At 36.9% G+C, this 22,489-nt stretch overlaps 1 protein-coding gene across 8 annotated transcripts in view; it reads left to right on the top strand.

Annotated features, from left to right (window-relative positions):
• Positions 1-22,339, top strand: part of USP34 (ubiquitin specific peptidase 34) — a 138,354-nt gene extending 116,015 nt beyond the window's left edge. For 4 of the 8 annotated variants that reach the window (XM_054060865.1, XM_054060864.1, XM_054060867.1 and 1 more), the window contains 19 exons: positions 379-427; positions 532-636; positions 764-808; positions 2,162-2,266; positions 4,591-4,738; positions 5,731-6,365; positions 7,887-8,044; positions 9,261-9,339; positions 12,684-12,810; positions 13,158-13,265; positions 14,343-14,447; positions 14,572-14,696; positions 15,738-15,890; positions 16,853-16,976; positions 18,652-18,731; positions 19,483-19,623; positions 19,750-19,896; positions 20,557-20,716; positions 21,072-22,339. In XM_054060865.1, coding sequence (XP_053916840.1) covers positions 379-427; positions 532-636; positions 764-808; positions 2,162-2,266; positions 4,591-4,738; positions 5,731-6,365; positions 7,887-8,044; positions 9,261-9,339; positions 12,684-12,810; positions 13,158-13,265; positions 14,343-14,447; positions 14,572-14,696; positions 15,738-15,890; positions 16,853-16,976; positions 18,652-18,731; positions 19,483-19,623; positions 19,750-19,896; positions 20,557-20,716; positions 21,072-21,682 — 3,205 coding nt within the window. In that variant the 3' untranslated portion in view covers positions 21,683-22,339. The remainder of the gene's footprint in view (positions 1-378; positions 428-531; positions 637-763; positions 809-2,161; positions 2,267-4,590; positions 4,739-5,730; positions 6,366-7,886; positions 8,045-9,260; positions 9,340-12,683; positions 12,811-13,157; positions 13,266-14,342; positions 14,448-14,571; positions 14,697-15,737; positions 15,891-16,852; positions 16,977-18,651; positions 18,732-19,482; positions 19,624-19,749; positions 19,897-20,556; positions 20,717-21,071) is intronic. The other 4 variants (XM_054060870.1, XM_054060868.1, XM_054060866.1 and 1 more) reach the window with 3 other exon arrangements.
• The last annotated feature ends 150 nt before the right edge of the window (positions 22,340-22,489 follow it).

Here is a 22,489-nt window from a genome sequence, read left to right as displayed (position 1 = left end):
TCCTAATCTAAGCTAGTTCAGAAAGGAGTTAGAGATTTTATGGGTTTGAGGTTGGGGGGTTGGGGTGAACTTTTTTAACAGCATAAATGAGCTTGTATATGGATCCATTGTATTTTTAACTATTTAAAAGATAAATGTTCTGTCATTGTTGACCAAATGAAAGACACAGCCCAAGTACTTAAACACATTCGGTTGCCCACATTTGGATTTGTATTTTTATTAAGTCTAAGTGCAAAATATTTATTGTTTATGTTCAGTTTTATGTCAGTACCTTTATTTTCTCTTGTGATACTGAAAAATATAAACTAACACTTATTTCTCCTTAACCTTACTTAATAGCCTCGAAGTAAAATGATAAAAGTTTTTTTTGTATTTTAGGCATTTGACTTTGTCACAAAACGACATGGCAGCATTGACAGGAGGAAAGGTAATGCATTTAAATACGGCTATATAAGCCTCAAAAACATGCACTTAAGTATATGTACATATGTAATCGTAGACAGTGGACTAGTATCTTATTATTTGTTGCAGGGTTTTCCTTTTTTGTTTCAACATATCCGCGATGGTATCAACATCAGGCAAACTTGCAATCTCATTTTCAGTTTGTGTCGGTACAATAATCGACTCGCAGAACATGTAAGTACCAGGAACTATTGCTATTTTTTTTTAAAAATCTTTTCTAATAAGTGTAATGGGGTGATTTTTTATTACTGTAAGTGGATAAGCACAAGTCTAAGTGAGTTTTGTTTGTTTTGTTTTTAAGATTGTGTCCATGCTTTTCACATCTATAGCAAAGTTGACTCCTGAGGTATGTAAGCAGCTGTATACCTGTATATTAAATAATTTGTATTAATATTTTGCTGTTTTAAATTATATAATCTTGCATGGAAAATGATCCATCAAAGCTGCACTGTATTTCAAGTTTTCTAAAGCAGAAATCTGTTTTGCAGTTTAAGATGAAAGTTCCATTAAAAGCCAGATAAACATATTTCTAGATTCTCCACCTATGTGAATTTTAAAAAAGAAATTGGTAATAATAAAATGTGTGCGCTAGAATAAATGGAGATACATTGTTATTTTCTGGTTTTTCAAGTTGTGGGGCACCATTTTGCAGTTCTGTGCATGCAAACATGTTTCTCAGAATATATTCCTGGCCTGGGAATAACAAAAATACTGAGAGTTCTAAATGGATTCCACATGGAAAACATGCAGATTGGAGAAGTATATGCTCACACAAGGACATTCTTGTATATTGCTGTCAGGAAAGAAAAAAAAAATCAAGAAAAATTGAGGGCACGTCAAGCAGGGGAAACATGATCATGGTTGGAAAAGCAGCACATACTAAACCATTCTCATGACAGCTTTGCTTTGTGTGATAGAATGGGCAGTATCCAATGAGAGTCTACTTCCCTCCTGTCATGCTAACATTTGCTACCTTTTTATGCTTTTTTTATTTTGCACAGTACACACACACCAAAGATGTATTTGGTGAAGTGCAAAATATATAATAATAATAATAGTATTAGTAACCACTTTATTGAAGCATTGTTAAAAGTTGAGTGAGTCTTAGAACTTAAATAAAATAAAAATTCTAGTTAGATCCAACATGTTAGAGTAGAAATGTTGGTGTTTCCAGAGGAAAACAGTATGCTAATAATAGCAATCAGCATAAAGCCCCAAAATGTGATGTTTTTCACTAACCTTTTCAGGATCTGTGTCACATGTTATGCAAATACATAAAGATAACAGCTTCTCTGAGATAGTGAAATCTATGTATGTAAACCAGGATAAACTGGTGAATTCTTCAACACTGTATAGCTTGACTCCCCCCACTTCATTCCGAATAATGTCTGTCAGACAGTGTTGCTCTTATTTCCTTATAACTATATATTCTACTAAACAGATCCTATCTGGTATGATCGTGATGCCTTGCACTAACTATAAAAAGTGACTTAATTCTACTGTATCCATGTGTGTGTATGTATGTGGATTGTTTACAGATTAAATTGTAAGGGATTAAAACAAACAGAAATGTTCATGTCAGAAGTACATAGAAAAACATTTTTATGCAAATATTTGGGATTTCTTCAAAGTCTTTCAAAAAATTAGTGGATGAAATGAAATAGATCAAAATTGATGTCTTTATTTTTATGCATTATAGGCAGCCAATCCTTTTTTCAAATTGCTGACCATGCTAATGGAATTTGCTGGTGGACCTCCAGGAATGCCGCCCTTTGCTTCTTACATTCTGCAGAGGATATGGGAGGTACAACATGTAAAAGAAAACAGAAGCTAAATTGTCTTTCTCTTGTTCATTCTTTCATGTCTATGACGGGGTTTGCATTTCATTGTCATCCTTGCTGCATCGATTCATGGGTTTTTTTATATAACCATTTCTCTTCCAAATAAACACCAATGGTTAATAGACATTTAAAATTCCCAGTCTAACTTTTAATGTGATTTTAATAGCAGTGGTTAAGTGGTATTTCAGCTTAACTTTAAATTTTAGTTGAATGAGAAATTAATTGATTCATAGTAAGGGTTTAGAATGCTGCTTCTAGGCAAATTCCACTTATTTTTCTCAGTTCTCCTTTTGCAAGAAGTGTAAAATTTTTCAATTGCCTCCTCCTCCCTTTATGCACTGGTTGTTTGAATATTGGTTTGACTTTTTTTATTCTCTGTAAAATACTTACTAACATTTTTAACACATTAAATAGTGCTAAATTGAATCTAGTGAGTGACTGCTGTGGTGCAGGACCATTGTTAGTTGCACTTCTAGAGAGAGAAAGAGACTTTTTGAGCAAGTTGGCACTGGGATAAATTCCTTGATTTGAGAAATAGATTGGGAATTAAAGCTTCTACTTCAAGTAGAAGCTCTTTGAGTAGCTGGTCTTTGAGTTCCCAGCACAATTCACTGTCTTTGTTTCTGTTTGAGAACAGCATGTCCTGCCTGAAGACTGCAGACTGCTGGGGATAAACTGTTGAACATTTATTCCCTTTAATACTTAGTATAGTGAGGGTAGGCTTTTTAAAGTATTGTTACTGTGCACAATTGAGACCTCTGGTAAAACACAAATGTATCTTACCCATTGAAGCACTGTGGGATCGATTATGGGTTCCTAATCTAGATTATTTAATCCTAGTTAGGAGCAATTATGGGTTAGGAAGCTCTTTTTGATCAGGGAAGTGTGTGCCAAATCTTTGCTAGGTGTCTGGTCTGAATATGAATTAGCTGTAACTGCTTGTACCTTAGAGAAGTCAAATGGCAGATCTCAAGGTCAAGAATTACATCTAACTGCTTCCTGTATATGGGGAAGCAGTAGACTTCTCAAAGCAATAAGGAAACCTTCCCAACAGAGTTTTTGATAATACCGAGATTGTGGCATGAAGTATAATACATGTGCTTAATGCTTCTGTCAGTAGCCACGAAGTTTGTATGTGTAATTTTTTAAGCAATTCTCTTTTTTATTTCCCTCCTTATTCTTGGTACACTAACTTCAAGTTAGCAGTGATTAACACATAGACAGACAGATTTAGGGTGTAGAACCTACTTTTGCAGCCACTCCAGTTTCTAGAAGTCATTAAAAAGTGATTGAATGATGAATGATGAAGACAGTGAACAATGATAGTCTCTTTCTTAGCGATGCCTTCCAGCTATTACAAAAGAAACCTGACAGATCAATTTGTCATTTCTAAGAAAAGGGAGGAGATTGTTCTTAATGTGTTTATTTTTAAATTGATATTAAAATTTTATAAGAAGAGTTTTGGTCATGTCAGCCGCTCATGTTCTTCCGGTGGGTTAGAGTAGTTGGGAACAGCTTCAGCAATCCAGTTACTGCCTGTGGTTTCTTGGATAGAATTCCTTTTTCCTTGTGTGGGCATCTGGGCCTCAAGGTAAAAAGAAAACAGTTTTTCAGAACTAGCAAATTAATGAACTACATTCATTGGCCTAATAATATGTTAGCAAATTTTCAACTACATAGAACCAAACAGGCACAGGAAGCTGTGTTTTCTCCTTATTATCCATAAGGCTTTGATAACCATACAGCAGCATTCTACAGACTTTTCATTACCTTAGAATAGCACTGCACAAATTTATTCCTTGAGATAGCATATTCTGAATAACAATACCTTCAACAGGAAGCTATATGAACACATTTGCGTGCCATTTATGTTCCTTTGACATAAGTTGTATAAAAATACTGATTCCATGTTAAAGGTTTGTATTAGCTAGTTAAAAAAATACATTTATTTGTATAACCAGTATTGTTCATTTTTCTAAGTGCTTAACATTTCAACTCATAAATATCTCAAAATGCACAGAAAGGATATATAGGTTAACTTCCTCGACTTAAATTGAAGTTTCAAAAGCTCCAAACAAGATTCAGAAGCACAAACCATAGTGAAATTGAATAAGGGTTTTCTTTATCTGCCAGAGCACTTCAGTCTCGTAGGTACTTTGGTAGCCATGAGTGAGTTTGAAAAAAATATTTTTAAAATCTTAGTAGTTATTTTTAGGGGGTTTTAATACAACCAGTACATAATATCAAGAGTAACATATTTTTTTTATTTTTTTCCCACTTCTTTCAGGTCATTGAATACAATCCATCTCAGTGCCTAGATTGGCTGGCTGTGCAAACACCTCGAAATAAACTAGCTCACAGCTGGGTGCTGCAAAATATGGAAAACTGGGTTGAACGTTTTCTTCTGGCACACAATTATCCTAGAGTGAGAACTTGTAAGTTAATTTAAAGTGCAGAAAATTATTACTCTATTGTATTAAGTTACTGTGCATGGGGTGTTCCCGTTACAAATCAAATACAGGCTCTTGTGCTTGTCTTTTCTTCTTTTCCCACTTGTTTTAGAATTGCTGCATTTTTAAATATTACTACAACTGTGGTGCCTCATCAAGGCATGCTGCCTCGTTTTGATGAAAATTGTTTTGATTTTGTAACTTGAATCATGCATTAGTAGGTTCTTTGTTTTGTGTGGTTAATCTACATGATCCACGAAAACCTAAAGAAGGAAAAAAGCTAGTCCAAGAGGTTCTCCATAGTGTCCATCACATAGTTGTACTGTAGACAGGAGAGTTACATGTTCTTTCACTGCTCACAGAGTCATCTTCAGTTGAGTCCTTTGAACTTGTGGATCAAGGAGTAGCAAGCTGTGCTTCTCCTCAGCTCCAAGGTGTCCTGGCACTCTGGTTTTTTTCTGCCAGGAATCATCACACTGTGAAATTGCCATATCATATTTTCAGCCTTTTCCTTGTCTAAAATATTTTGTGAAGGTGATTCCACAGTAAGGGACCACTGAACTTTAATACATTTTCTGTAGTTGAGGGAGATGGGTGGAAACTGGAGGTAAAGCTTTGCAACAGATTCCAGTTGTAAACATCTCTGAAGAGGTCGTTTTGTCTTGATCAAGCAATATGCAGTTTAGTCATACAAAAGGGCTGGGTTTGTATTTTAGTAATGTAAGTTAGAAGCAAACCGCAGACAGTAATAATAGGGTGAAGAGGTCTGAAAGCAAGTCTCAACATTGCTTTTAACATGTTAGTCTCATCTGCTCTGATTTTTTATCATCTTCAGTGTGAGAACAGTAAAACCAGATTGTGTAAAATGCTTTGAAATCCATAAATGGAACACACAAAGTAACTTAACTTCTGATGAAATGACTGTTAAGCACATGTGTCATTTTTCAAAGGTGTAACAGACTTGTTTTTATTTGAAGCTGCAGCCTATCTCTTGGTATCGCTTATTCCAAGCAATTCCTTCCGTCAGATGTTCCGATCGACCCGCTCTTTGCACATCCCTACACGCGATCTGCCTCTCAGTCCAGATACTACGGTAGTTCTTCATCAAGTCTACAATGTGCTTCTTGGCCTTCTCTCAAGAGCTAAGCTATATGTAGATGCTGCTGTTCATGGCACTACAAAACTTGTGCCCTATTTCAGTTTCATGACATACTGTTTGATCTCAAAAACTGAGAAACTCATGTTTTCTACTTACTTCATGGACTTATGGAACCTTTTCCAGCCTAAGCTTTCTGAACCAGCTATAGCCACCAACCACAACAAACAGGCTTTGCTGTCCTTTTGGTATAATGTGTGTGTTGACTGTCCAGAGAACGTACGCCTTATTGTGCAGAATCCTGTGGTGACGAAGAACATTGCCTTCAATTACATCCTTGCAGACCATGATGATCAGGATGTGGTGCTCTTTAACCGCGGGATGCTGCCTGCCTACTATGGCATCCTGCGCCTCTGCTGTGAGCAGTCCCCTGCGTTCACCAGGCAGCTGGCTTCTCACCAGAATATCCAGTGGGCCTTTAAGAATCTCACGCCACATGCCAGTCAGTACCCAGGAGTAAGTAGATTGACACCGAAAATACAATTTCTTTGTTAGTATTTCTCTTACTGAATATCTGTCTTAATGGAGGAGATGAAAATCTTATTTAATGTACCCAGTGGTGAAAGTATTGTATTTTTGTTTCCTAGTGTAAGTGTTAATAATGCATTTGGATCTGATTACTGTACTTTGTGGGGGGATTGTTTTAGATTTTTTTCCTTGCTGTGTAGTAATTGCAGAGCAGATATTGGTGTTTCCCCTGTTCTTCAATCTTCTGTACTCTAGTCTAATGATAAGAAATGGGGAATAGCCTTTGAAGGCTATAGTCTCAAGAAAGCCTGTTGCATTGTAACCCCCTAAGTCGGAAGAGTTCCCAGGGAGTTTCTTCTTTGCTTTCGTTTTGTGGAATAGAGCCAAGATTTAGCCTGTTGCATTCAAAGGGACGATGGACTGGTGTCCACCTTGGGAATAGTTGTGTACCTCTTGCAAATACACCCAGACTTGCACTGCCTCTACAACATTAGGACACTTGTAGTAGAGAGTAGATTCTAGTTGAAATAATCCATGTGTAATGGTGGAAAAACAGGCTTACAAAGCTTTTAAGAGGCAAAATATGTGGTTTTGTACAATTACTCCATGGGTTTTTTTTCTGGGGTCCTTTATAGGTGTATGAGAACAGAAAGAATACAAAGATTCTTCACTATGTAGAAAAGGAGGATGGTTGGAGTCTTCTATGTTGAACTCTCAGTTACTCTGTGAGGTGAACGAGTCCTCAAGCCTCGTTCAGCTCACAGAGTAACTTTGTGCTCTGATGGTCTTGGGAGTACTTAAGCTGCTTCCATTGTTTACATCTCCCCTCAGAAGTCTCAGCTTGTCCTGCTAGGAACTCGAGTTACTCCGCTGTGTTTAGCATTTCCCATGCAAATGGGATTTAAGCAAGTTTTAGCACAAGCAGCTTTTTTTAATTCTGTTACTTAGAAGATAATGTTATTTTCAGAGAATGAACATTCCTGTGCACAGTTTAGATGACCCCCTGCATTCTTTAAGGAAAGCCAAGAAGTTTGGTCACATGGATCAGGATTTCATTTTCATACATATACACTGCATATATATATATATATATATATATATATATATATATATAAAACCCCATATATTTGGTAATGAGCTGTGCTGTTAGTGAGCATCAAAACATCCATTTAAGGTTCAGAAGCCTTACTTCAAATGGCTCTGTCCTAATCTACACAGGAAATTTACTTTAAAGTAAAAGATGGATGAAAGATGCATTAAAGATGGATGAATTAGTCACAATTTCTATGTTAGAATTTTTGGTTTTAATAACCTTTCAGTTCTAATTATCTAAGGTTGAAATGCTGTCTGCTTCTATAACTTTGTTGTAATGCTTAAAAATGTATTCCTATACACTTAAGTAAGTTTGTTCTCTGTTGTTACTTAGCAGAATACCCAGTAAGTAATCAAATCAGATATAAACCACAATAACATACTGAGTCTCTAACCCAATATTTTTGTGTGTTTAAGGCTGTAGAAGAGCTGTTTAACCTCATGCAACTGTTTGTAGCTCAGAGACCAGACATGAGAGAGGAAGAGATAGAAGACATAAAGCAATTTAAGAAAACAACCATAAGCTGTTACCTGCGCTGCTTGGATGGACGGTCTTGTTGGACTACTTTAATAAGGTATGTTAGTAGTGAAGTTGTAGTGTAATAATCCAGTCCTGTTTGAATAAGAACTGCATTTTGTCAAATGTAAAGTACAATAAAAGTTAGTGTTGTTATTTTAATATTCTTCTTGAAAAAATTTTGGACACGCTTTTATTCAGAAATAAGTAAACAGGAAATTGCAATTATAAGATTTTTTTCCCAGAATCCATTGTTTATGAATATTATTTATTTTAGAGGTTTTTCATCAGCTGAAAATTTCAGAAACTGAGCAAATGTTTTACAACAGGTGTAAACCAAGATGTACATTGTCAGGGTTCAAAAAGAGACACCATGACAAAATTGAATTAATAGAGCCCTTGGAAAAAAACCCCTAAATCATTCAATGTTATAATTCAGCAGTTAAGCTGAAATTCCATTCTCAGCCTAACCATGATTGGTCTAGATCGGCAAAGCAGTAATTTCAGCATTTGTTGGTGACATTTGTTATTCACGGGCAGGAATGTTTTTTTAGAAATTGTGCCCATGAAACAGAATTTTATTTGATTGTATCTTAAAATAGTTTTTAATTTCTAGTATATTTTTGTGGTACATCTGAAATTGCTGTTTGGGTAGTTTCAGTATAACTATAAATTAGTATAACTCTGTCTGTGCACAAAGTCAGGTTTTGGGGTTTTAAATACAACTTCAACACTCTTGTGAAAGGGGAAAATTGCCTGTGTTACTTGAAGGGCTAACACACAGCCAAGTTTCCCCAAATGCTCTGGGAGAATTGCTGTTTTGAGAGGAACCATTTATTTGCTGTGCGTCATCTGTTATTTTCTGTCCTGCTGTAACATAAAATGTTCTGGTAGAAATATTTTCATACTTTTCAAAGTCCAAACTTATGCTTAACTGGACCTGTTTAAGTGTTAGCATTTGACAAGCCCGAACTTCTGTCTTTTGAAGTACGTTGTTTTCCTCAGGTCTTAGTGTTTTTGCAGGTAATATTTGGGAAATATTTCTATAAAGGTCATTTTTAAATTACTTGGGACAACAGAAGTTTTAAGCATCAGAGGCATATTTAAATGAAAATGTGAAAAAAAGAATAATTTTGTTCTTTTGGGCTTTCTTTGTTCTTCTGTGATTATTTTCCAAAATAAAGCATGACTGTAACAATTCTAACTATTGGTATGACTTAGGAAAAGATGGTGTGTGTTTTTCAGTGTTGTCAATGTTTGGGTTTTTTTCCTAGTGCCTTCAGAATATTATTAGAATCTGATGAAGACAGACTTCTTGTTGTGTTTAATAGAGGATTGATTCTAATGACTGAGGTAAATACTTTGTTAATTAATTATAGTAATCATTTCCTTTTCTTATGAACTAATTGCTTCCTTCCTGCTTTAAATTGTATTAATATTATATATTTTTATTTTAAATTCTATTGGTTAAGTACTGGCATATATGTAAAACCTTTAAATCTTAAGGATCATATGAAGGACAAAAAAAAAATACCAGACATTTTACATGTGAAGACACTAATATAGGAGGTTAAGTGGTCAAATTTGAGGCAATACAAACTTATTACAGGTAAAGATAGAGGTTAGTTGATAACAGTGATTTGGTAGGATAACCATAAAAGGATGTAGCTTAAAGAAGGAATGTGAGCAAGAAATAAAAGGATGATATGTCATCTCATGTATTTGTATCTCTGTGATACATATAATTGTCCTGAGTTTCATAATGGAGAGTGAATTAGGACTACTGAAAAATTTGCAACTAATAAGAGATGTGAGTAGTAAGAAATCAGTCTTGACTTTCTTCACGTTGCCACTTCCCATCATCTTAAATAAGATTTCTTTAGTAGTAAAAACAAGACCAGGAAAATGTTTGCCTGCTTCTCAAGGCAGAGGGAAAGCTGCCAGTGGATTATGTTGAGAGGAGCGAGTTTATGTTTTCTTGGTGTCATTCTTTTTATTACAGGTCCACTGTGAGTGATTGGCTGAGCACAATCACATAGTTATTAGTAGTTAAAAAGTGTTAAGGCAGCAATTTAAAATACAGAAATAAGTTAATACTCAGCTGCACTTGCGATTAATATTTCTGAACCTTTCCTTGAGGCACTTCAGAGGCAGGTCTCCCTGTCTTTCCTACCTATTGTCCTCTCATTTGCAAGAAGGAGTGATTTAAAAACGCACAAACTAGATTTCTTCCTGATGAGAAGAAATCTAAAATGCATTTCTGCAGCACTTGTAGTATATTCCAGTTGTAAATGGATATTTGGTCCATGAGACCAGACCAGAGTTAGCTCAAAATAAGAAAGGGGAAAAAAATATATAGATAACGCAGCCCTGGAATGGGTACAGTTTGGATGTCAAACTCCTGCTCACCAATGGTTTCACTCTAATGTAGGAAAAGCCAAAAAAGCTTTGCTGAATAACTCTGAACTGTTAGTGGCTACATTTTTAAGATGAGTGAGATACCAGGAGATTAGGAAAGGGCACATGCAGTGTTTATCTTATGTCCGTCTTTAGATGGGTGTAAGATTCTGGATTCTGTTCAACGCTGTCATAATTGAGTTGATGGATGACAGTTTATTAAATATACTGGCAATGCACAGTGGGGAAGGGCGCTAGGTCCTTTTGAGAACAAGGATAGAAATCAAGAGTATCTGGATGTGTTGAAGAAAGTGTAAAAAATAAAGTGCAGTTCCTTCTTGGCATACGTGGAATGGTGTATTCAGGGAGAGGTAAAAAACTGGTAAAAATCCATGGTGCCAGACAAGTGGATAGGAAGTAGTAGCTGTAGAGTAAATGGGATGTTGGCATAGATTGCTTCAGAAAGTGTCAGCCAGCACAACTGGAAGTCATCAGGAGGATGTCTGAGCAAACATCTGTCAAGGATATGAAGACATTTAGTCTGCCTTAAGGCACGTGGATGGACTAAATGATGCTTAGAGTTTGATTCCAACCCCATTTTTATATGTTTATATAAAAAATTCTCTTAACTTTTTTTATGTCACTAGTGTGTGTTTGCTGGGATAGAAAAAGCTAGAATTACAAAATCATTTAGAAAAAAAAAATTAAGCCATTGTAGTACTGTTTGAAAATGGAGTTTTGTCAAGTTGATTATTAAGTGTTAGGACTTTGGATGAACCAGCTTACATTCATTAAACTGGGGCTAAAATGTTACGAACTGAGCTATCACTTTCTTCATACATGAAACTCATAAGTAAACTTATAGGATACTTATATTTGTGTATATATATGTATATATGAAAAAAAATCCTTGTTTAACAGTTTAGTTAAACCTGATCCGTACTAACAATGGATAATTGAGTTTATAAAGTATGTGTAATATAAGATGTGATTTATGCTATGTAAAACATGAGCAGAAGTTAGAGAAAACTAGTGTTCACTTCTTAGCTGAGTTGCTTCACAGCTTGAACTTACCAGGCCTATATTTTGGCTTGTTCACTGGAGGTGTTTTGCATGGGGAAAAACGCTGCTTCAAGGAGTTGTCACATCTAGAAAAGTTTCTCGCTTAGCAGGGTTCGCCATGTATCTTTACTCTTTAATATAAAAAATGGCATATTTTGCATTATAGGAAATAAGATTACTGTTTCTTTCTCTTTAAAATATCCCAGCAGGTTAAATATTTTTTCATACATCTCATGCTAGAGTTTTTGCAGTTCAGAAATGAATTGCTTTTCCTTCCCAGTATTTCCATAAATCATAGATGCCCAGAAGGCATTTGAGTTATAAAAGGAGAAGTAATTCATTTGATGTGCAATCATATAGCCGGTATCTTTAAGAAGCATTTTGAAAAATGACCAGCATCGATATTAATCTTAGGTTTTCCCTGCAAGTTCACATACCCATGACTGTCTTCAGGCATCTATTAATATCACTTTGTATGTTGGCACTGAAAGGTTGGGATTTCAGTATATAAAAATACTGCTTTGCTTATTGGGTTCCAGATAAATGTGTGACAGCTTAGTAATTATTTTGAGTCACTAAGATAAAGCTTTTACTTTGAAAACAAATCAAGACTGTTTTAAAATGCCTATTTCTATAAGCTGTTTTGGATGTGCTCACAAAAATGCTTATTTCTTGAGTTGAGGTGGGCGATAGCTACCGGCGAAGGGGGTAATTTTATAATAGATTTTACAAATTCAGTTTCCCTCTTGCACAAGTGCACTTGACAAAAATTTACAGTCTCTAATTTTTAGGGGTTAAGCAAGAACAAAAATCAGCCTTTTGGCCAAAGGCAAGGTTCGGTTTATAAAACGCCATAAAAGACATACTGTTGTTCATTGTTACTACAGCCAGATGTCCAGGTCAACAGTTATATTTGGCTATTAGAGAAAATACTTAGTTGTTCGTTTGTTCTCTCTCTTTCCTTTCTCTTTCTGTCCCTTACCCCTGCCTCTTTCCTTTTTCTTTTTTTTTTTTTCCAAAAATCTTTTAGTAAAATACTTACTTTGTATAAAGATTTACTCTCTTTTTACATGTTGTTATCTTTGAGTAATTTTGTAATTTCATCTAGCACCATATATTTTGATAAATCTTTTATGAGCATAAAAGAACTGTAGAAGTGGTCTCTGTAGGCTGGAAGTAGAAATGATAACCAGTGTGTTAATTTGGCAACATAAATTTTTGGCATTTTGTCGTCGTAGTCCTTTAACACGTTGCACATGATGTACCACGAGGCCACAGCTTGCCATGTGACTGGAGACCTGGTAGAACTTCTGTCTATTTTCCTTTCAGTTCTGAAATCAACACGTCCATATCTTCAAAGAAAAGGTTGGATTGTAACTCTTCAAAGGATTATGTGTCTTGTCTGTTTACTAATTTTCATGACACAAATTGTAATGTTTTATTTTGCTTATTACCTATGTTTAAGAACCTTTCATACACTAGGAGATATTATTAACAGTTATTAAATTGTTACTTATTAATTATTGACGTAATATGAAACTAGATAAATAAATTTAATAGCAATAGACCATTGAGATTTAATGTAATTCTAGATTGATTAAGAACACGTTAGAGAAAAAAGATTCGTTCTTCAGTAGTAAAATTCTGTGCTTTATGTAAAGAGCTTTTGAGTGATTAACTAAACAGATCACTGTGGTTTTTTGCATTTGCAGATGTGAAGCAAGCTCTTATTCAGTGGCAGGAGCGAATTGAATTTGCCCATAAGCTCTTAACTCTGCTAAATTCCTATAGTCCTCCGGAACTTAGAAACGCTTGTATTGGTAAGTTGTCATAGTGTAACTGCAGTCAGAGAAGACCTATCCCATGCAGTTACCTGCTTTGAGATTCAAAGTCCATTTTTGCAAGTGCAAATGCTTACTAGGTACTCTGTAGATTGGCAATGTTTATGTTACTATTGTCAGTACATCAGTATTGCCATTTTTCCTCGTCTAAATAATTTCGATCTTGTCAGGTTAAAACAAATATTCCTACTTCCCCAGGAATGCAGACTGTGTGCTCAAAATGTCGGCCTTCATTTTGAGAGACTAGTCTGCTGCCTGAAAAGGGGCAGGATTAAGGAATAACTCCCAAATTCAGGTGTCAGTGAGTTTAGAATCAAGCCCCAAAGTCTTACATTGAAATTCAAGTATTAACTAACGCTCCACTCAGAAGGGTGCATGGTGACTGAGTTAGTGTAACAGCTTTTAGTGTACATTTTTATGATCCATTACTGCAAGGTATAATGGTAAAAGTAAAGCTTAAATAGCTTGTAGAGTGGAATGGCTTGCTTTTTAAAACTGTAGGCATTATATGTAAGCGTCTCTCTTGCATTAGAAGACCTATTTCAAAAAGCTTTTCTAGTTTAGTTTTTTTAAAATATTTTTAATGGATATAATCTGCATTTTTGTGCATGCTGATAAAGGCCTAAAACTATGCCCAAATTAAACCAATTTTATATGATTTGTGTGCATTTTCCCCTTACTTCGAGTGCCTTTCTTATTGTCCTCCTGACTGCTGCTGGTTGACATTTTCTAGGCATCAAACCTGATATGTTTAAGAAGAAGGAAAGAGGGTAATTTTATTGAATTTCTACTTTCTGCAAGCTGGCACCCCTCTCACTGGTGGTTGATCTACCACTGAGCAGGTTTTCTCCTAGTGGCAGAGGTGAAGGGAATCTCGACTGATTCAGGGGTGTGCTGTATGTGCTAGTCACAGTAGAGCCTATCTCCACCGTGCACACTAAGTGCAGCAAAAGTGGTATGAAAGAGAGTTTGCAAATGCATGAGCCTTGAAGTTGTAAACTGTTTGCTTTAAAGAAATAACAATATGTAATAGCAAAACCAACTTTTTGTTTGTAGATGTCCTCAAGGAGCTTGTACTTTTAAGTCCTCATGATTTCCTACATACTCTGGTTCCATTTCTACAGCACAATCATTGTACATACCACCACAGTAATATCCCAAGTAGGTATTTCAGTGATTGTATTTTGAAGTTCTCTTATGCTGTTATTACTCTAGCGTGTTCCTTGCTGATGTCAAATATTGACCTTTTTAATATATCCCTATTTTATCCTAACTTATACTACAGTGTCTCTTGGACCTTATTTTCCATGTCGTGAAAATTTGAAATTAATAGGGGGAAAAAGCAATATTCGTCCTCCACGTCCTGAACTTAATATGTGCCTCTTGCCTACAATGGTGGAAGCCAGCAAGGTACGTAAGCGTTTGGTCTTACAAGTAGTTTCTTCTTTTTTTTTTTCTTTTATAGATGTATTAAAAGAATCCAGTAGCATATGCATCTACATTTTGTTTGTAAACAAAGCACAATTCTTCTTCAAGATGTGTTGTCCTCATATACTCCATTCTAGATGTGCACTCCAGAAGCACCATTTCCCTGCCCTTGGTGACACACAGCTTCATATTGCAGACATGATAAGAGTTTGAATCTTCTATTCAGATAAAAAAAACCCAAAATACAGATTTTTATAATCATCCAATCTGCTTGTGGCATTTATAAAGAAAATTCAGGAACCATGCAGGGATTGTCCAGATGGGTTTCAAAGTGTGTTAATATTTATTACCAGACAGCTAAATAGCTCCTCCAGGTTTCACTAGAGTCCAGTCCACCAGGACTGAGGCATAATCTATTAATTGTTTGGGTAAAATACCAGTACCTGAAATATCATATAGGGCTTTAAGTCTCTTACTTTTCCATTTTCCCTTCTGTGGGCTTCTTGATGAAATGCCAGCTTTGGTGGGGCTACTTCGTAGTCACTTGCCAAGTCCCATTACAGTTGCAGCAGTGGTGGGATTCAGCTCACGTAACTTTGCCTATCTAGAAGGTCAGTGTCCAGCTCATCCTGTGGTCAATGGCGGTAAATAATTGTCTTCCGAAGGAGACAAATAGTTACCCTCCTTCCTGTCCTAGCAACCTGAGCCCAGATGAGGTGGACTCTTCCTTGGGAGGCATGTGTCCCTCTCTCTGTTGACTGCAGGGAATACTGAAATGACTAGATTTTAGATAGCTAAAGTCAGGTAAGGTGAATCCCACCCTAAAAGGAATATGTATGGACAATCATTTGAAGAAGGAAAACTGGTTACTTGCTGTACAGTAACTGTGGTTCTTCAAGATGCTTTGTCCACACAGATTCTGTGGTCCTCCTACTGTGCTAATTCCGAGTCCTGTCATAGGGGATTCTTATCGGTGAAGGAATTGAGTGGTGGTTGAAGCCGCCATACCCCTTATGCCCTCAGGTACAGTGGTCGCAAGGACACACTGGGTGCAGGCACAGCCCCAGTGGACACTGCTATTCAGAAAGAATCCAATCTCCTGCACATGGGGCCTGTGTGCACGTAGATGGGAATCTGTGTGGGCAACACATTTCGAAGAAGCGCGGTTACTGTAGGGTAAGTAACCCTTCTTTTTTAAAGCTTTCAAAATGATGCTTTATATATTTGTGCACCATCAAATTTACTGTATGACTTAAGTTCTTTAAAAAATGTATAGAGACAGAAATTATCTGTAGTCTTTATTTTCATCATGTATCCAGAGGTAATGGATGTGACATTAAATAATGTAAATATTTGAACTTTAAAAGTCATCATTTGATATGACATGGTGTTTTACACTTTAGAATGAATTCATATACATTAAGAAACAGCAGATTTTTAAGCCTCTAAAACGACATCCACAATTATGTTTCCCTGTGGTTTTGCATGCTTATTTTCTGTTTGTTTGTTGTGTATAAGATTGTGTTTGTTTGCCTGAGTTTCTGAGATTTCTGTTTGGCTATCTGCCCTACAGAAGCTGATCTCATTATAAGTGTATACATCTAAAGTATACTAAATACTGGCACACAAAACCCTTGGCATATATTTATCATTTGGTTTGAGACATTCCTGAAAATACTGCTTTCAAAGCTTGTGAAGCTTGGTATTCAAATAATTTTGACTTCTGCAGATCATAACTGACAAATTACAGTTTGAAAAGCAGCAGTGTATATATGTTTAGGTGTTTGTATTTGATGTAAAATGACCACAGATTTTTCTTGTCATCTTCAAGATGAGGTATTTGTACCACTTTGCATCTTCCCAGTCTGTTGATTGAGAATCCTACAATAAAAGTTTTGACTAGTGGGGGAATTGCATTTGCCAACCCTCATCTGATCTCATTCTTGTGCTTGCCAAGGACTCAGTGAGAAGACACAGCTAGCCTGGGTTGGATGTGGAAATTCCCAATGTGTTATCCTGTAGTATGGGATTAAACATTTTAGGGCAAGAAGTGCAGTAATGTTAAGCTAGAGGCCTAGGAAATCTGGTTGCTGTCCAGTTGCTTATGTAGTTTAAATGATGCTCTCTTAAATCTTCAGGGCAAAGATGATGTTTACGATCGTATGCTGCTAGACTACTTCTTTTCTTATCATCAGTTCATCCATCTACTATGTCGAGTTGCAATCAACTGTGAAAAGTTTACCGAAACTTTAGTTAAAATGAGTAAGTATGGTTAAACAGCCTAAGGATTTTTTTCTGTGATAACTGTGACTTTTTTGTCACATTGGCATTGCTTGTCCACTAAGTTTTGTATTCAGAGTTTTCAAGAAAAAGCAGAGCCTGTGAAACTTGTTGCATTGCTCTTTCTGGTTGTTATTTTTATCCACAAAACTGTACGATGTGTGATGTAGTGCAGTCTTACCTATGTGGCTGTTCTGTTTCAGGCCTGTCCAGAAACGAGCTGAGACAACCAGTGAGAATTCAATTAGAATTTAGGCTTCAATACAGGATTCACTGAAGCTGGTTTTTTTCTGGTTTGGCAGTTTGCTTTGGATCAGATCCTGAATCCTCAGCACCTCTTCCAATGGCATTAATTTCCAATCTCCCCAGGGGCATACATGACAGCCACTGCTGGCACTGGTTCTCTTGTTACCAGCCCAGGTTTATTTTACTCCATAGTTTGGGGAACCATAACAACATTTAATTAAGTTTGTAACCATCCAGTCATGTAGTTTGTACATGATACTTGTTTCACCTCTGCCAGTAGATTCCCCTGATATTTGGAGATTTTCATCTTCTTTCACAACGGAAACCTGCATCTTTGGTGTGTGAACGTGGTGTATGTTCATGGCTTTATCTATCTGACTCCTCCAGCTGTTTGGCTGGCTCTCTGAAGGAGAGCGTCCCACCTTGAATGGCATCTTTAAGTTCATGCTCTATTCCAAAGGCACATGGTGGGGTTTTTTTGTCTCCCACCACAGACCCCAGGATAAGCTGAGTTACCCAGTGTGGTAGATGCACGTGCACAAACCTTCATGTCACACAAATCGTCATTACATGGACCGGGAACAATCTTGCTCCAATTGTCTAAAAATTAGATGCATGGCCAGATTTTCCTCTGTAGTGTAGATTTTCCTCTCATCAATGGAGAGAACTCAGTTCCTTCTAAGAGAAATTTATCTTCTAACCCTTAAATATCTTCAGCAGAATGAGCCACCTTCTGAAAATAGCTATTCTTTTTCTTGTTTTTTCTGCCTGCAGAAGCTGGCTAGCCTGCTATGATTGAATACCACTTCTACACAAATGAAACTATATACAAAACTAATCTTGTCCAAAGACCTATGATAGAAAAATATTCTTTTGATCCCCTGAATCACCTGCTTGCTCGCCATTTGTCACACTGTTCTGATTCTAACTCTAGCTTTATTAATGCGTACTGTAGGTTGTGTTAATTATAAAGTGTATTGGGAATGTGTATTGTTTGCTGCTGTTTAGAGTATTTCACAACTCTTTCATGGTCCCAGGTGGTGATGGTGCTTGGGTTAATAATAAAGATCATGCTTTAAAAATTATACGCTAGTTTTAAAGAAAGATATAGTTAAAACGTTAAGTGCTGTAGCACAGGTTGAAAATGTAAGTCAGTAATGAAATAACCTGGTAACAAACCCAGAACTAAAGCCAGCTTTTCTTTTGGGTTGGGGTTTTTTTTTCCATGTTTCACAGAAATGCTGAAGGGATGCACGTATGTATTAAGTGTAAAATGTAAAAATGTCACAGACGATAGGTCTTTCTGATTCTAAAAAGTGCTTAGAACGTGGTCTCGTTAAATGTTTTATCTGGAAGTGAGCATCTCCAACAAAATTCTGACACACAATCTTATTTTCTCATAAAATTTCAGGTGTCCTAGTAGCGTATGAAGGTTTGCCACTTCATCTTGCATTATTCCCCAAACTTTGGACAGAGCTTTGTCAGACTCAGGTAAGAGTCAGTGGGTTTGGGAAGTAATGGAATGAAAATACAGGCAAAATACAATGAACGTACAATGATTAACCAGTGAATTTTAACTAGTGGGTATTGTTTGATCATTCAATAAAGTAATACTTGGAATAGAAAATACCTCTACTTATGTTGCCTTATGAAAACCTGCTAAGTCAAGTGTAAAAATCTGGCAGATTGTGTTTGATCACCAGTATGCCCTGGGTCCTGCAAAAGAGTAGGTGGCAGCTTCACACAGTACATAAGATTGGCAGGATGGCAGCCTGTGCGGTGTCCAAAAATTACTTCAATCTGCCCCTGTGCATTTCCACCTTTTTATGTAGTGTAAACACTGGTATGATGGAATAAAAATGAGGAGATCTCTTAAGTCCTGAGTACCATCTGCAAGGAGGGGCCTTTGCACCTCTGTAAGAGAGCCCTTTGCACCTCTGTAAGAGGGCCCTGTAGTTAACTCACGGACATCAGCCCTTCAGATCCACACTAATGGTGATAAACTGGCATTCCCAGTGAACAAACTTCATAAAAGGGAAATGTGAAATAATAATTCATTTGTACAATTTACTGTTACCTGATAAACCTGAAGTATTTTTATCAGTAAGAACAGTCCAGTATGAATTAAGAGCGTCAGTGGGCCTGGCTAGATGTCTTCGGCTGAGACAGCCATTGCAGACAGTGCTACCACAGTGCCGTGCTTGCAGTGATGACCTTGCAGTGTTCTCTCTCTTTTCATCAGTCCACAATGTCAAAGAACTGCATAAAGCTCCTCTGTGAAGATCCAGTTTTTGCAGAATATATAAAATGTATTCTGATGGATGAAAGAACCTTTCTTAACAACAATGTTGTATACACCTTTCTGACCCATTTTCTCCTGAAGGTAGGTGGTCTTTTAGTGATGATTTCTGTTTCAAGACTTGTAATCATTTATATTATTTCAGTTTAGGAGACTGTTTTCATAGTTCTATTTTGTTTTTTTTTTTAAAAAAGTATGTTCTTTTAACAGGTCCAAGGGCAAGTGTTTTCTGAAGCGAACTGTGCCAACTTAATCAATACTCTAATTACAAATCTAATAAATCAATATCAAAGCCTAGAATCTGACTTCAGCAACCAGAGAGTTGAAATTTCCAAAGCAAGCTCTACTTTAAATGGGGTGAGTCTTTTCTAAGTCGTTCAAATACCAGCATCATCATTTAGGAGGTAACTTATTTTCCATAGAAACTCTTCGGTGTCACGTGCTGTGTTCTAATTAAAGAGATGGGCATTGTTAGCTCAATTTTATCCGTAAGGCGGACTCCTGGTGAGAGCCCAGGAGGCTGTCTTTACTGTCTGGCTGGAAACAATAACCTTTACCAATCAGATAGCCCTAAATTTACAGAGCAGCAATCTGAGCTCTCCAGAACTCTCCGTTCCCCACATACACACTCACTCAGCATGCACGGTGTACATACTTGGGTCTTCCAAGCTGATGGTGGGGAGCATAAGACTTGAGGGGCAGCTTATTAAGGAGGGGATGGAGAGGGAGTAAAGCAAAGGTCAGTAGAGTTAATTGTAGAAATGTTCTAACCCAGCAAAAGGTTTCATCTTACAGTGAGCAGCACAGTCATCTGCTTAGGACAGATCAACATTAAGGTCAGCAAGTTAGTAGTGAGTGGGGAATTTCAATAGCGTAAGTATATGTAGAATTTGATCTTTTGGATGTTCAGAACACGTTGAAGTCTCTGCTGATTGCACAGATCTCTGTGTGTGTAGCGTTAATCAAATAAAAGTATGAAATAAGGCTAGTTAAGTTTGCTTACTTCTGTTTTTTTAGGACCTCCGAGCACTTGCCTTGCTGCTTTCAGTGCACACTCCCAAACAGCTCAATTCAGCCCTAATTCCAACCTTACAAGAACTTTTAAACAAATGTAGAGCTTGTCAACAACAGAGGAACTCACTACAAGAGCAAGAAGCCAAAGAAAGAAAAACTAAAGGTTTGCCTTCTGTAATGGTGTCACTCTAGCAATTCTAAGATTTTAGAAACTTTTACAATATTAAGATAACACATTGGTTTGTTACCCTGCAGTGTGGGCCATTTCTTGGCTTCAATCCCCAGCACTACGCTGGGAATAAATAATAAATATTTTATTATGGGCCTAAAATTCTAGGCAATTACATGAATTTGACTTTGAGCAACCTGATCCAGTAGAAGGTGTCCCCCTGCCCATGGTGGGGGGGTTGAACTGGATGATCCATAAGGTCTCTTCCAACCCAAACTGTTCTATGATTCTATGTTACATGGATGAAAACAATGCATTTTCCTTAAGCGAGTTTCCTTTCTTCTTACAGATGATGAAGGAGCTACTCCTGTAAAGAGAAGACGGGTCAGCAGTGACGAGGAGCACACTGTAGATAGTTGTATCAGTGATACAAAAACTGAACCCCGGGAGGCGTTGACCCCAACAAGCACTTCAGATAATGAGACACGGGACTCTTCGATCATTGATCCAGGCACTGAGCAAGATCCTCCTTCTCCTGAGAACGATTCTGTCAAAGAGTACAGAATGGAAGTTCCATCTTCATTTTCAGAAGACATAATGTTAGCAACACGGTCACAGCACACGGAAGAACAGTCGGGAAACGGTAAATTTGAGGAATGCAAAGAATTTAAAGAACTGCAGAATTCCAAGGATCCCATTGGAGCTGAGGAGGACTCGGAATTTCCTTCCACATCGATTACAGCAGTTTTATCTGACCTCGCAGATTTGCGGAGCTGTGATGGTCAAGCCTTACCATCCCAGGACCCCGATAGCAGTTTATCAATCAGTTGTGGCCATTCCAGAGGACTTTTTAGTCACATGCAGCAGCATGACATTTTAGACATCCTGTGTAGGACCATTGAGTCAACAATTCACGTGGTCACAAGGATATCTGGAAAAGGAAACCAAGCTGCTTCTTGACATTAGATGGAGCATGTCTGCTTTTAAGTCTATTTTTTTTTTCCCTCTCTTCCCCCCCAAAATGCTGTTTGTATAAGTTTTGCTTATTTCCGTTTTGTGCTTCAGTTTGTCCAGTGCTCTCTGCTTGAATGGCAAGACAGATTTATATGCTTAATTCTTGGTCAGGCAGAACTCCAGGTTTTGGGTTGGTTTTATTTTTTTGCATCTATCGTACACTTTCTTAAAGGGCAATCAGATAATGGGTATGTTTTATGTAATTAAGAGTTCACTGTAGTGGCTTTCATTTAATATGGCTGTCTGGGAGAACAGGGCCTCCTTGCCCTGTATGATGTAATTTAAACTTATGGCATTTTTACTGTGTATAATATGGTGTCCTCTGTGCCAGTTTTGTACCTTATAATAGAGGCAATTGCCTCAGATCGCTGTGGTTCTTATTATCAAAATTAAGTTTACTTGTATACTAAACAACCACAAGAAATTTGATTCTGTAAAGAATCCTCTTTAGCTGTGGCCTGGCAGTATATATATGGTGCTTTATTTAACAGAATACCTGTGGAGGAAATAAAGCACACTTGATGTAAAATTAATTGTTTTATTTTTATTGACATGATCAATTGCTATTCTGTGCACTTCATTAAACTGATTGTGATGACTTTTCATTTGTTTATAACATGTTGCTTCAGTCTTTGGATTTCTCATCAGACAACTTCAAAAGTGAAGCAGGTGCAGAGAGAAATGATGAACAATTGTATATAGTTCTGTAAATCCTTATCTTTTTCTGGTTTCCTTTGCATGAATGTTCCGAGG

Source organism: Cuculus canorus, chromosome 3 (assembly GCF_017976375.1).
Source record: "Cuculus canorus isolate bCucCan1 chromosome 3, bCucCan1.pri, whole genome shotgun sequence".
NCBI classification, from domain to species: Eukaryota; Metazoa; Chordata; class Aves; order Cuculiformes; family Cuculidae; genus Cuculus; species Cuculus canorus.
Note: the sequence above shows the minus strand (reverse complement) of the source record. Positions and strands in the feature narration are given on the sequence as shown.